Source organism: Accipiter gentilis, chromosome 7 (assembly GCF_929443795.1).
Source record: "Accipiter gentilis chromosome 7, bAccGen1.1, whole genome shotgun sequence".
NCBI lineage: Eukaryota > Metazoa > Chordata > Aves > Accipitriformes > Accipitridae > Astur > Astur gentilis.
In genome coordinates, this window is record NC_064886.1 from 2,016,832 (window position 1) to 2,030,029 (window position 13,198).

Genomic DNA, 13,198 nt, shown 5'->3' on the forward strand with positions numbered 1-13,198 from the left:
AAGGGGACAAGGTTCCCCCCCCCAGCCAATGTGGGGACATTGGCCACGGGGACCCCCCACCCCACGTGTGTGTGTGAGCACACTCGTGCTTGGCCCCCTGACACGCTCGTGTGCCCGTGCCCCGGGGCTGGGCCACCCGTGGGTGCCACTGCCTGGTCCTGCGCTGGGTGCAGGTTCCTGGTGTGGGTGCTGGGTGTCTGGGGTCGGGGGGGGTCCCCGGGGGGGGTCCCTGATACGGGTGCGGGTCCTGACCTTGCGCCTGGTGTGGGTGTACGTGTGGCTGGTGCACTCGGTCCCAGGGTGGGCACCCACAGCGGGTGGGGGGTCCCCGCCGTGGGTGCTGGGTGTGGGTGCCCGTCCCCAGTGTAGGTCCCCAATGCAGGGCACCAGTGTGTGTCCCCACTATGTGTCCCCAGTATGGGTGTCCAGTCCCTTCTGCATGTCCCCAGCGTGGGTGCCTGGTCCTGGTGCGTGTCCCTGGTGTGGGTGCCTGGCCCCGCTGTGGGTGCCTGGTCCCCTGTGTGTCCCAATTGCGTGTCCCCGATCCCCGTGGGTGTCCCTGCTGTGGGTGCCTGACCGTTATGTGTCCCAATTGCATGTCCCCAGTCCCCCGTGGGTGTCCCTGCTGTGGGTGCCAGACCCCTACGTGTCCCAAGTGTGTGTTCCCGGTCCCCCGTGGGTGTCCCTGCTGTGGGTGCCCAGCCCCAATGAAATGCCCGGTCCCCTGCGTGTCCCAAGTGCATGTCCCCGGTCCCCCGTGGGTGTCCCTGCTGTGGGTGCCCGACCCCTACGTGTCCCAAGTGTGTGTTCCCGGTCCCCCGTGGGTGTCCCTGCTGTGGGTGCCCGACCCCTACGTGTCCCAAGTGTGTGTTCCCGGTCCCCTGTGGGTGTCCCTGCTGTGGGTGCCAGACCCCTACGTGTCCCAAGTGTGTGTCCCCGGTCCCCCGTGGGTGTCCTTGCTGTGGGTGCCCAGCCCCAATGCAAATGCCCGGTCCCCTGCGTGTCCCAAGTGCGTGTCCCCAGTCCCCCATGGGTGTCCCTGCTGTGGGTGCCCAACCCCTACGTGTCCCAAGTGCGTGTCCCCGGTCCCCCGTGGGTGTCCCTGCTGTGGGTGCCTGACCCCTACGTGTCCCAAGTGCGTGTCCCCGGTCCCCCGTGGGTGTCCCTGCTGTGGGTGCCAAGCCCCGATGCAAATGCCCGGTCCCCTGCGTGTCCCAAGTGTGTGTCCCCGGTCCCCCGTGGGTGTCCTTGCTGTGGGTGCCCGACCCCTACGTGTCCCAAGTGCGTGTCCCCGGTCCCCCGTGGGTGTCCCTGCTGTGGGTGCCCGACCCCTACGTGTCCCAAGTGTGTGTCCCCGGTCCCCCGTGGGTGTCCCTGCTGTGGGTGCCCAGCCCCAATGCAAATGCCCGGTCCCCTGCGTGTCCCAAGAGCGTGTCCCCAGTCCCCCATGGGTGTCCCTGCTGTGGGTGCCCAACCCCTACGTGTCCCAAGTGCGTGTCCCCGGTCCCCCGTGGGTGTCCCTGCCGTGGGTGCCCAGCCCCGGTGCAGATGCCCGGTCCCCTGCGTGTCCCCTGTCCCCCGTGGGTGTCCCTGCTGTGGGTGCCCGACCCCTACGTGTCCCAAGTGCGTGTCCCCTGTCCCCCGTGGGTGTCCCTGCCGTGGGTGCCCAGCCCCGGTGCAGATGCCCGGTCCCCTACGTATCCCCAGTGCGTGTCCCCGGTCCCGGTGTGTCCCCCCCCAATGCGTGTTGCCCGGTGCCGGTCCGTGTCCCCGGTGCCTGTCCCCAGTGCAGACGCCCTGTCCCCGGTGCGGGTTCCCGGTACGGGTGCGGGTTCCCGGTACCGGTGCGTGTCCCCGGTGCGGGTGCCCGCGCAGCCGTGCGCGCCGCCGCCGGTGCCCGTCCGTGGCTGCCTGGCGCTGGCGGAGCGCTGCCGCCGCCCGGTCCCTCGCCCGCCGCCGCCGCCGCCGCCGCCGCCGGTTGCTCCCGGTGCGGCTGCGGGTCCCGCTGCGGCTGCGGCTGCCGGAGGTAGCGGCGCGGGGCGCGGGCGATGCCGGGCGGCGGCGGCGGCCATGGCGGGGCTGGGATCGGGGGGGGGGGCGGCGGGACCGTGAACCGGGGGGGGCTGGAGGGTTGCCGTGCACCGGGGTGGGGGAGAGGGACCGTGCACCGGGGGGCTGCCGTGTACCGGGGGTGCTGGGGGCTGGCTGTGCACCGGGGATAGCGGGCACCGGGGGTGCTGGGGGCTGCCTGTGCATTAGCGGGGGGAGGGGGGGAACCGGGCACCGGGGACCGGGCCTGGCCGTTCAACCCACCCCCCCCAGCACCCCAAAGCAACCGGGCCCCACGGGGGGGAGGGCTGGCACCGGGGGTCCTCTGTCCCCATAGCCCGGTGTTGGGGGGGGGGGGGGGGGGGCTTAGGGTTGGGGTGAGGGTCCCTGCAGCTCCGGCGGTGCTCGGGGTCACGGCGGGTGCACACGCGTGTGGAGGTGCGAGGGTGCGCGTGTGCACGCCTGTCTCCGTGCGTGTGTATGTGTGTCCCTGGGGGGGGTGTGTGTGTGTGTGTTGTGGTTCCGTGGGTCCTTGCGTCTGTGTGTCCGTCCGTCTCGGTCCCTCAGTCTGTCTGTGTCACCGGCTGCGCGTGTGCCAGCGCGTGTGCCCGTGCGTGTGTCTCTGTGTCAGTGTGTCTGTGCGTGCCTGGCCGTGTCCGCGCGTCTTGGCTGCCTACGGCGGCTGTGCAACAACCACCTGGCCCCCCACCCACCTCCCATAGGGCTGGGGGTGCCCTGGGTGGGTGAGGGCTTGGGTGGGGGTGCGGGGGGCTGGGGCAGGGAGCCCGGGATCACCCCCAGCCCGATGCCTGCAGTGCAGATCATAAATCAGCGGTGGCTGGAACGGGCTCGGAGGGCCGCGGGCTCCCCTGGCACCCAGACCACTTGGGCAGGGAGCGATGGGGCTCCCCGGCCTTGCGGGGCCCCCGCCGGCCCCCCAGGGCCGTAAACAGGGTCTCCTGTCCCCCCCCGACCCCTTGTCCCCACTGTCACGTTGGAGGCCAGCAGCCGGCCGGGGCTGGCAGGCAGCCCACGCTGCCAGGGCTGCGGGCACGGTGGCCTTGCTGCCCGCCGGCTCTGCAGCGGTGATGGGGACGGTCCCCCAGCTGCCACCCATATGGCGGTACCCAGGGTGACCAGCGCCGTGGCCCTCTTTTACAGGTGACACCCCCCTCATTTGCCACCGGTGACGTGCTGGGCGGCGGGGAGAGCCGTGGAGCCACCGAGGACGTAGGCTGAGCAGCGGGACACGAGGAGGAAGAGGAGGAGGGGGTGTCTTGGGGACGGCACCTTGGTTGCGTGTCCCCAGCATCATCTGCGGCCACCAGCCACCCTTGAGCCAACGCAGCCCGAGGAGGCGGGGGGGTCCCGGTGGCTTTTTGGAGCCTGAGCACTGCCAGCACCACGGGGAGGAGGAAGGGCCGAGGAAGACGTGCCGGGTGATGGATGGCCCCAGCCCGGCGCGGTGGTCCCGGGGGAGCGGGACCGGGCGGCTCGGGGACCTTGGGGACCTGGCTGGCAGCGCCCGCCTCTGCAGAGCCCCGCAGCGTTTGCTCTGCTGAGCTCCAGAGCCCGCAGCCGGTGGGAGCCGGGAGGAGGATTCGGAAGGGCTCCGGGTGAGCCCCGCGTCCCTGTGCCGGGGCACGGCGCGGGACTGAACCGCCGTCCCCCCGGCATGGCGCGACAAGGTTCGGGGGCCATGCTGGCCTCCGGTGGCCTGGGTTTTCCCCCCCAAAACCTGGCCCGTGTGGTGGTGTGGGAGTGGCTGAACGAGCACGGGCGCTGGCGGCCCTACTCGGCTGCCGTCTGCCACCACATCGAGAACGTGCTGAAGGAGGACGCCCGTGGCAGCGTAGTGCTGGGCCAGGTCGACGTCCAGCTGGCGCCCTACGTCATCGACCTCCAGTCCATGCACCAGTTCCGGCAGGACACGGGTAAGGGGCTGGCACTGAGCCGGGAACGACCGTCCACCCATCCTTCCATCCATCCTTCCATCTGTCCACCCATCCATCCACCCATCCTTCCATCCACCCACCCCGGTGTGTATCTGTTTATCTGCCTGTTGTCCCATTCATCTGTCTGTCCAGCTGTCCATTCATCCATGCATCTATCTCGCTGCATATTTGTTTTTCTGTCATTCCATCCATCCTTCCATCCCTCCCTCCCTCCCGGTGTATCTCTACTTACTTGTCTGTCACTTCGTCCCTGTATCCATCCGTCCATCCATCCATCCACCCATCTGCCCATCCATCTGTCCCTCCATCCCATTGCACACACCTGCTTCTTCTGTCCATCTGTCCCTCACGTTCCTTCTCTCCTACCCTCGCCCTGCTGAGATCTGCTCCCCCCGTGGACCCCGCGAGGCTCCTCCTGGCCTTTCCTGTCCCCCTCCCCACTTTCCTCCTCCACCGTGGACATGTCCCAAAGTCCCTCCATCCCCTCTCACCCCCCATAGGGTGCTGTGGTGGGTGGTGTGTCCCACCGGCCACCCGCCCGTCCCACAAAGCTGCTCTGTCCAGGGTCCCCAATGAACTGGGGAGGCCCCAGTTCGGGCACTGGGAGCCGTGGTGGGCACTGGGCTGGTCGCAGCCGTGCCGCTGTGGCAGTCGGTGCCTGCGTGCTGATGGCACCGCGCTGCAGCACGCATCCAGGCCACATGTCCTCGGGGGAAATCAAAGCCGGTCCCGTGCCGGCACCAAGCCCAGACCCCATTAAATCTGTCCCCGTTGTAGTGTGACCCATTAAACCGGCACGTGCCGGCTGTGCCACGGGGGAGTCACTGGTTCGGGCGCTTTCCTGGCCATCCCTGCATCCCTGCCTGTCGGGAAACATGGGGGCACCAGGTGACGCTCCCAGCCCCCTCCCTGACTTGCCTGGGGACACACAGGGACCACCCCAGAGCAGGACCCCCACGGCCGCACCCCCCCCCCCCCGATTCCACCCTTCCTGGTCACCAGCGATAGCGAATGACCCTTAGTGTGGATGTGGCTCCTGCGATGGGCTGGGGACTGAGATGGGGACCAAGCCAGGGACCTGCCACCCTGCCTCTGCCATCAAGCCTGGCTCCGAATCGGTCTCCAGCCGGTCACGGGCTTGGCAGGGGGCAACTTGGCACCCGCAGCCCTGAGTCAGTGCGGCAGCCGCCGGCACAGCCCAGGTCGTGCCGGTAGCTGCGCTGACTCAGTGCTGTGGGTGCCACTGGGACACCCTGGCTGTCCCCACGTCAACTCCTGCCAACTTTGGCCAGGACCCATCCTCGCCCAGCAGGCACCTGGTATCGCATCCCCTGGCCACAGTGCTGGGTGCTCCCGGGGAACACATGCCCACGGTGGGGTCACGGCTGGGTTTGGGGGTGACACGTCCGCCGGGAGCAAAACGGCTCCTCCTGGGATGTTCCTCAGTACCGCGGTCCCCGTGCCGGCAGGGCTTGGGGACAGGGATGCTGAGAAAGGGGCCTCGCCATCCCCAGGGGTGTCACGGGAGGGGACGCGGCCATTGCTTTGGCTCCATCCCGTAGATCGTCCTCGGCATCGTCGTCTCCGTGTGCCCCATCCCTGTATCCATCTCCATCCATCATCTCTGCCCTGGGATGTGGCCTGGGGGCGGTCGGGTTTGGAGGCTGTCAAGTGACTCTGGAGTCCCCTGGTGCTCCGGGACTCGAGGGTCCCCCGTGCTGAGGGTGCCCCCAGTGCCCGCTGTGGCATGGGGACAGAGGGAAGGTGGGCAGCAGGCTGGGGGCGAGGGGGGGGCCTTGGCCTGCACCGTGCCTGGGGAGGGAGAAACCCAAGCCAAAACGGTGATGGTGTGAAACGAGGTGACCCTGTTCCGAGCAGCAGGGACGCGCGTCCCTTCCCTGTGGCCCTGGGGACGCTGGCTCGGCCTGGTGGCTCCGGCACGGTTGGCAGATGGGACGGGGGCTGTGGGGCTGGGGGCAGCTGGTGGCCCTCGGGGACCCGGATCTGCGTGTGCCCAGATGCACGGGCTGGGGTGTCCTCCCCTTGTCCTCTGCTCTGCAGCAGCGGGATGCGGCTGTGAGCGGGCGGCGGGACGTGGGATGCAGTTGCAAGGACCAGTGGGATGCGGGATGCAGATGCAAGGACCAGCGGGTGCGGGATGTGGATGCGAGCGGGATGTGGGCACGAGTGGGCAGCAGGATGGGGGACATGGACGCACGGAGGCAGGCACGGATGTGAACGCAAGCGGGATGCAGGGCGTGGATGTGAGCGGGATGTGGACGTGAGTGGGCAGTGGGATGTGGATGTGAGCCGGCAGTGGGATTCGGGATGGGGGCAGGAGCGGGCAGCAGGGACGAGCGGTTCTCCGCACGGTTGCCGGAGCGGGGAGAGCAGCCTCCATGCCTTCCTCCCGCCGGGCTGCCGGCAGAGCTGCCTCAGCACAAGCTGGCAGCTGGGGCCAGGCTCTACTGCCTGACGCGGCTGATGATTAATGACGGTTATTAGCGTCGTTAATCGGGCTGGGCAAACGGTGCTGGCGAGGGGATAGAAAGGCACAGTGCCACGGGGGCACTGCCGGGGCCGCGGCTCGAGGAGGGGGGCTGCGATGCATCCCCCCACCGTGGAGCTTCCGAGGTGGCTGTAGAATCCAACTCGGTCGCAAACAAGCAGCGAGGGGCCAGGATTTGGCCGTGCATGGGGGAAAACACCTCGCTCCCGTGACTGCCGGTGCTGGCCGGAGCTGCGGCAGCTGTCAGGAAACCCCGTCCTGACCGGGAAATGCTCCCCCCGCCCCGGGGATGGCAAGGAGTCCCTGGCCAGGGAAAGCGGAGCTGGGCCTGGACCAGAGGGATGGAAAAAGGCACTGGGGGCTGAGCAGCATCGCCCTTCCCACGGTGGCCAGGGCCGTGATCCCGACCGCCGGCAGCCCGGCCGGCGGCCAAGCCAACACCGCTGCCACCGCTAATGGAGGGTTGTTGAGCCTCACGAGTCCCCGGGGAGGCGCAGCCCTGCAGACACGCCGATCGATCCATCGCACGCCGCGGCTGCCGCTGCTCGGCAGAGGGGGACGCGGGTGCTGCCTGTTGGTGGCCATCACCGCTCCTGCACCCCGGGGTGCTTTGTGGAGGGTGAGACTGGCTGCCTGTACCCCAAAGTGCCTCTGCGTCTCCGTGATCGTGGGGTGCCGGGCTGGGAGCCGGACACACGCGCGTGCATGCAGGCACAGGTCCCTCTGCCAGCACCCCGGGGTGCTGGAGCCCCGTGGGTGCTCACCCCCGCTGTCTCCCCAGGGACCATGCGCCCCGTACGGAGGAACTTCTACGACCCGTCCTCGGCCCCGGGGAAGGGCATCGTGTGGGAGTGGGAGAACGACAACAGCTCCTGGACACCCTACGACATGGACATCTGCATCACCATCCAGAACGCCTACGAGAAGCAGCACCCCTGGCTGGACCTCTCCTCCCTGGGCTTCTGCTACCTCATCTACTTCAGCAGCATGTCCCAAATGAACCGGCAAACCCAACGCAAGCGCCGGCTCCGGCGTCGCATGGACCTGGCGTATCCCCTCACCATGGGCTCTATCCCCAAGTCGCAGTCGTGGCCGGTGGGCGCCAGCACGGGGACACCCTGCTCCTGCCCGCAGTGCCTGCTGGTCAACAGCACCCGCGCCGCCTCCAACGCCATCCTGGCTTCCCAACGCCGCAAGCTCTACCCGGGTGCCGTCCGCCAGAGCAGCACCTTTGCCGGGGCGGCTCTATGGCCGGCGGGGACGGGGACGGCCACGGTAGCGGGTGGCACGGCCAAGGGCGAGGGGTTGCGGGTGCCCGGCGGGGCGTTTGCCCCCAACCAGAACGTGCCCGGCGGGGTGCCGCTGCCCGGGCTCAACAACCTCAACCAGCCCGGCACGCAGCGGGGGGCCGGACTCGGTGCCCGTGCCACCGTCCCGCCGGGGTAAGCTGGCTGGGGGAGGGTGGCCTGGGGAAGGGGATGGTCACGGTGTCACCCAGGCTGTGGGGATGCCAGGCAAGGTGGATGCCGGGATGGGCGCGCAGAGCCACGGGAAAAGGGAGATGGAGGTTCCTCGTCCCCTTCTGTCACCTTGCAACAAGCAGCCCCGGCATTTCTGGCACCGTGTCACCCCCAGCCCCCCGCACCCCAGCCTGGGGATGTGGTGGCAGGAGGGACAACCCCAGCAGCTGGCTCATCCCAGATGTTCCCCTGGATCCCTGCCCCTGCAGAAGGGCTGCGGTGACTTGTGCAGCGTGCCGTGCCGTGCCGTGCCACGCTGTGTGCCGTGCCGTGGCATGCTGTGCCATGCCAGTTGGAGGAGGAGACGGAGTGCCTGGTCACAGGGGGCTTGTGTCCCCGCTGGCCGCCACAGGGTCTACGACCCCAGCTCGTGACCCGATGCCACCAGGCAGATCCCTGGGAGGACACGATGGGGACCACAGCCCCGGTATCCCATGTGTGATGGGAATAACTCACCGAGGGGATGGGGGTGGTTGAGCAGACCCCCGGTGGGGTGTCCCAGTGGGTGTCCCTGTCCTGGCACCCAAGCCCCTACAGCTGTACCCCTTGGTGGGTCAGCCCAGCGTCCTCTCGGGGCTCTCGGCACCGGGTTGTCACCGGGACAGGCAGGAGCGGCCACGGCCCCGAGCGTGACTTGACGAGCAGGCTGTGATGGCACGGCTGGCAGCCCGCCGGCGTGGGAAAGCCCCGTTGCTGCTCACTCGGGTGGGAACTGGTCCAGATCCGGCCTCGGGGTATTTGGTCAGAGCCCCCCCAGAGCGGACTGAATGCCCTGGGCTGCAGTGAGCCATCCCGGGGGACAAGTGGACAGCCTGTCCCATTCCTCCCAGCTCCCTGCCATGGGAGCAGAATCCAGCCCTGGGTTGCGGGGCACGGGGGTGAGGCAGGTTCGCTGAACCCCCGGCATGTCCCGGCACATTTCCTTCCCCTGCTGACGTGCTGCTTTCTCTTCCGCCTGCCGGGTGCTGGGCCAAGCAGTCCCCGTCCCCATCACTGTCCCAGTCCCCATACCGGCACACAGGCTCCATCCCACGCATCCCCATGGACAGGTAGGAGGGGGCCAGGAAGACCCCGGGGGGGAGGCTGGGCTGAGACCTCCACCGCTGCCCTGGCCTCGGCATGAGTAAGGGCAGCTTTGGGAATGGGAGGGAAAACTCCCGCAGCCCCGGCTGGTGTGGGGCTGAGCACTACCGAACTCATCACCACGACGGTTGGGGGGGTGGGGGGGCTTTTGGGATTGGCAGGGGATGACACTGCTGGTGGGGGCTGCTGTTCGGGCTGCTGAGCTGGGGCAGTGGGATGTGGATGTGAGCCGGCAGTGGGATTCGGGATGTGGGCAGGAGCAGGCAGCAGGGGCGAGCGGTTCTCTGTTGGGTGCTGGAGTGGGTGCGAGGGCAGGAGAGTGCTCGGGCACCATGCAGGGCTGCTCTGCTGTGCTTCCTTGCTCATCCTCCATCCCATTGCGTGCCCTGTTCCATCCATCCACCCATCCACCCACCTGCCCAGCCAGCCATCTGTCTGTCCATCCCTCTGTCCATCCCTCCCTCCATCCACCCTCACCCATGGGCACAGCCACATCCATACCCACACACGAGATCCCGGCTCCCACCCGGATTTGCCTGCACGCGCATCTGCTCACGCTCCCAGCCGCGCACCCACGGGTGCGCACCCAGCACCGTGCACACATGGGTGCACACCCAGCCACGGGTGCACACATGGGTGCACACACGCGCGCACACGAGGTGCCACGGGTCAGCGGGGACGAGCAGGTGGGGAGGCACCGTGCCATCGCCCTGGGGGTCTTGGTGCTGACAACCCTGGAGGGGTGAGGGTCCCCTTGGGGCACGGGAGCGATGGCCAGGGTGATGGGTGAGGTGCTGAGGTGCAGGGATGGTCCCCGTGGGGTTTGCGCGACATGGGGCGTCGCCATTGGGACATCCCGATGAAGCACCCTCCCTGGGTCAAGATGTCCCCAGCACCGTTGAGTGGATGGAGACGTGGCACTGGGTGACAGCCCCATGAGATGGGACAGCGACCACCAGGGCCGGCAAAGGGACACCCTGCCCCGTGTCCCATGGCGAGGATGCTGCCCTGAGGACATGCCATGCGCGGAGGGGACAGGGACAGCCCTACCAGCCTGGCTGAGCCCCTTCCCCTCCTGTCTCTGTGCAGGGTCCCAGCCCTCCCCGTCAAGAACCTGAACGGCACCGGCCCCGTCCATCCCGCCCTTGCAGGTAAGGGGGGTCCTGCCGCCGGCCGGGTGTCACCGCAGGGTGACATCGAGGGGCTGAGGGGCAGGGCACGGGGCTGGGGCACAGCCAGGCAGTGGGAAGGATGGATGGATGGATACTGGGTGGACAGACGGACAGCACCTTTCCCCTGATGCAGGGATGACGGGAATCCTCATGTGTGCCGCCGGGCTGCCCGTCTGCCTGACCCGTGCCCCCAAACCCATCCTGCACCCACCGCCCGTCAGCAAGAGTGACATCAAACCCGTGCCCGGCGTCAACGGCATCTGCAGGAAAACCAAAAAGAAGCATCTCAAAAAGAGTAAGGAACCGCCAGCGTCCCTGCGTGCCCTCGGCCATGCCAACCCCTGCCAGAGGGGAAACTGAGGCACGGGTGCTGCTGCTGCCTGCAGGGGTGGGAGCCCCAAGGGGTTTGCCCAAGGGTTTTGGGGTGATGCCCACAGCTCCTCCATGCCGCATGCCGGCACCCTCTCCTCCTCGTGCTCTCCCCATCCTGGTGGCAGGGGTGGCAGGGCGTTGGGGCCACTGTGGGCAGGCTCTGATGGCATTGCCCCCTCTGCCCGCGGCAGGCAAGACCCCCGAGGACGTGGTGCGCCGCTACATCCAGAAGGTGAAGAACCCCCCAGATGAGGTGAGTGGGCATCCCCGGGCATGCACTCACCCCGGGGCTGCTGGAAGTTCGCGGGTCTTGGGCATGGGGAGAGGTGTGGGCAGGGGACGGGCAGCCCCCCGTCCCACCCGGCCGCTGATGCCCGGCAACCTGCGCCCGGCAGGATTGCACCATCTGCATGGAGCGGCTGGTCACCTCCTCCGGCTACGAAGGTGTCCTCAGCCACAGGGGCATCAAGCCGGAGGTGGTGGGCAAGCTGGGCAAGTGCGGGCACATGTACCACCTCCTCTGCCTCCTGGCCATGTACAACAACGGCAACAAGGTGAGCCGGGACCCCCCCCCGGCGCGGGGGGACACCCTCCTCGTGGTGACCCGTTCCCACGGGTGGGTGCTGCGGGGTGGGTGCCGTCCCTGATGCTCGTCCGGGTGCCCGCGCAGGACGGCAGCCTGCAGTGCCCCACCTGTAAGGCCATTTACGGGGAGAAGACGGGCACGCAGCCCCCCGGGAAGATGGAGTTCCACCTCATCCCCCACTCCCTCCCGGGTTACACCGACTCCAAAACCATCCGGATCGTCTACGACATCCCCACCGGCATCCAGGTGAGGAACCCACCTGAGGAACCCACCACCCTGGGACCCCTGCCAGGCTGGGTGCCCCCACCCTGTGCCACCCACTCGCCCCATTGCCCTCCCACCCAGGGCCCAGAGCACCCCAATCCCGGCAAGAAGTTCACGGCACGTGGCTTCCCACGGCACTGCTACCTGCCCGACAACGAGAAGGGCAGGAAGGTGAGCGTCCCCAATGGCACTGGGATGGGAAGGGAAGGGAAGGGATAGGAAGGGATGGGAATGGGATTGGGATGGGAAGGGAAGGGAAGAGAAGGGATATGAAGGGAAGGGAAGGGAATGGGATGGGATATGATGGGATGGGAAGAGAAGGGATGGGATGAGATAGAATGGGAAGGGACAGTGAGAAGGGAAGGGACAGTGAGAAGAGAAGGGATGGGATGGGAAGGGATAGGATAGAATGGGTAGGGATGGGATGGCGTGGGAAGACAAGGGATGAGGTAGGAAGGGATGGGATGGGATAGAATGGGAAGGAATGGAAAAGAATGGGATGGGATTGGAAGGGATGGTATAGAATGGGAAGGAATGGGAAGGGATGGGATGGGGTGGGAAGAGAAGGGATGAGGTAGGAAGGGATGGGATAGGATAGAATGGGAAGGAATGGGATGGGATTGGAAGGGATAGGATGGTATAGAATAGGAAGGGATGGGAAGGGATTGGAAAGGATAGGATGGTATAGATTGGGAAGGAATGGGAAGGGATGGGATGGGATGGGAAGAGAAGGGATGAGGTGGGAAGGGATCGGATGGGATGGGATAGGATGGGAAGGGATGGGGAAGATGCAGCAGTGCCAGGGTAGGGCTGGGGTGTGCCGCAGGGAAGGGTGGCACCATGCAGGCACCATGCCGAGGCTGAATCCTGCACCCTGGGGTGCTGGGGGCCGAGCCGTGCCGGGCGGGAGGAGGGCTGGGGGTGCCGGGTGGGCGAGCGATGGCCGTGCCCGCCCGCCGCAGGTGCTTAAGCTGTTGATCGTGGCCTGGGACCGGCGGCTCATCTTCACCATCGGCACCTCCAACACCACGGGGGAGTCGGACACGGTGGTGTGGAACGAGATCCACCACAAGACCGAGTTCGGCTCCAACCTGACGGGCCACGGCTACCCCGACCCCAACTACCTGGACAACGTCCTGGCTGAGCTGCTGGCCCAGGGCGTCTCTGAGGCCACCCTGAAGGACTGAGGCAAGGGTGAGGGGCTTCCCACCTCCCCCTAGCCCCCGCGTCCCTGCCCGTGCCGCTGCCGCCGCCCGCGCCGCTTCGCTGCCGCCGCCGCAGCCCTGCCGGGTGGGCTCGTCCCCCATCCTGGGCCACCCGGTGCACCCGCCAAGCATCCCAGTGTCGTTCCCCGCGGCCTCCCCATCCCGGTTTGCCCCGCTCCCGTGGCGATAGCATCGTGGGCCGGTGCTTTTCTTTTTCTATCCGTGGCCTCTTCGCGCGTCAGCCGCCGCGTGCCACCCACGCCACCCGCCGCCACCCCACGGAGCCGCGTACAGCCGGTGCCATGTGTACATCTCCGTGTTACAGAATACACCCCGCGCCGGGACAGTGTCCCCACCGTGTCCCCACTCGAGTCCCTGCACCTCCCACCTTCCCGGGGTACGGAGTGGCATCGCCGCAGGAGCCGTCCCCCAGTGGGGTGCTGCTGAGGGTGGGTGTCACTCCCTTTGGGGATGCTAGGCTGG

The 13,198-nt window shown here is 67.7% G+C and overlaps 1 protein-coding gene across 1 annotated transcript; it reads left to right on the forward strand.

The window, feature by feature from the left end:
• The first annotated feature begins 1,891 nt into the window (after nucleotides 1-1,891).
• DTX1 (deltex E3 ubiquitin ligase 1) lies at nucleotides 1,892-12,814 on the forward strand. The gene is made up of 10 exons (XM_049805204.1): nucleotides 1,892-2,026; nucleotides 3,211-3,983; nucleotides 7,295-7,955; nucleotides 10,206-10,267; nucleotides 10,422-10,583; nucleotides 10,852-10,913; nucleotides 11,056-11,214; nucleotides 11,331-11,492; nucleotides 11,592-11,681; nucleotides 12,473-12,814. Exons 2-10 carry the CDS (start codon nucleotides 3,725-3,727, stop codon nucleotides 12,695-12,697), a joined length of 1,842 nt encoding a protein of 613 aa, XP_049661161.1. The 5' UTR covers nucleotides 1,892-2,026; nucleotides 3,211-3,724; the 3' UTR covers nucleotides 12,698-12,814.
• Nucleotides 12,815-13,198: the final 384 nt, after the last annotated feature.

What these genes read in the sequence shown, in the direction of transcription:
- DTX1 (XM_049805204.1), top strand. Translation starts at nt 3,725, where the DNA reads ATGGCGCGACAAGGTTCGGGGGCCATGCTGGCCTCCGGTGGCCTGGGT. An exon ending in CGTCCATCCCGCCCTTGCAG is followed by an intron (nt 10,268 to 10,421) that starts GTAAGGGGGGTC and finishes CCCCTGATGCAG; the next exon opens with GGATGACGGGAATCCTCATG. An exon ending in AAAGAAGCATCTCAAAAAGA is followed by an intron (nt 10,584 to 10,851) that starts GTAAGGAACCGC and finishes TGCCCGCGGCAG; the next exon opens with GCAAGACCCCCGAGGACGTG.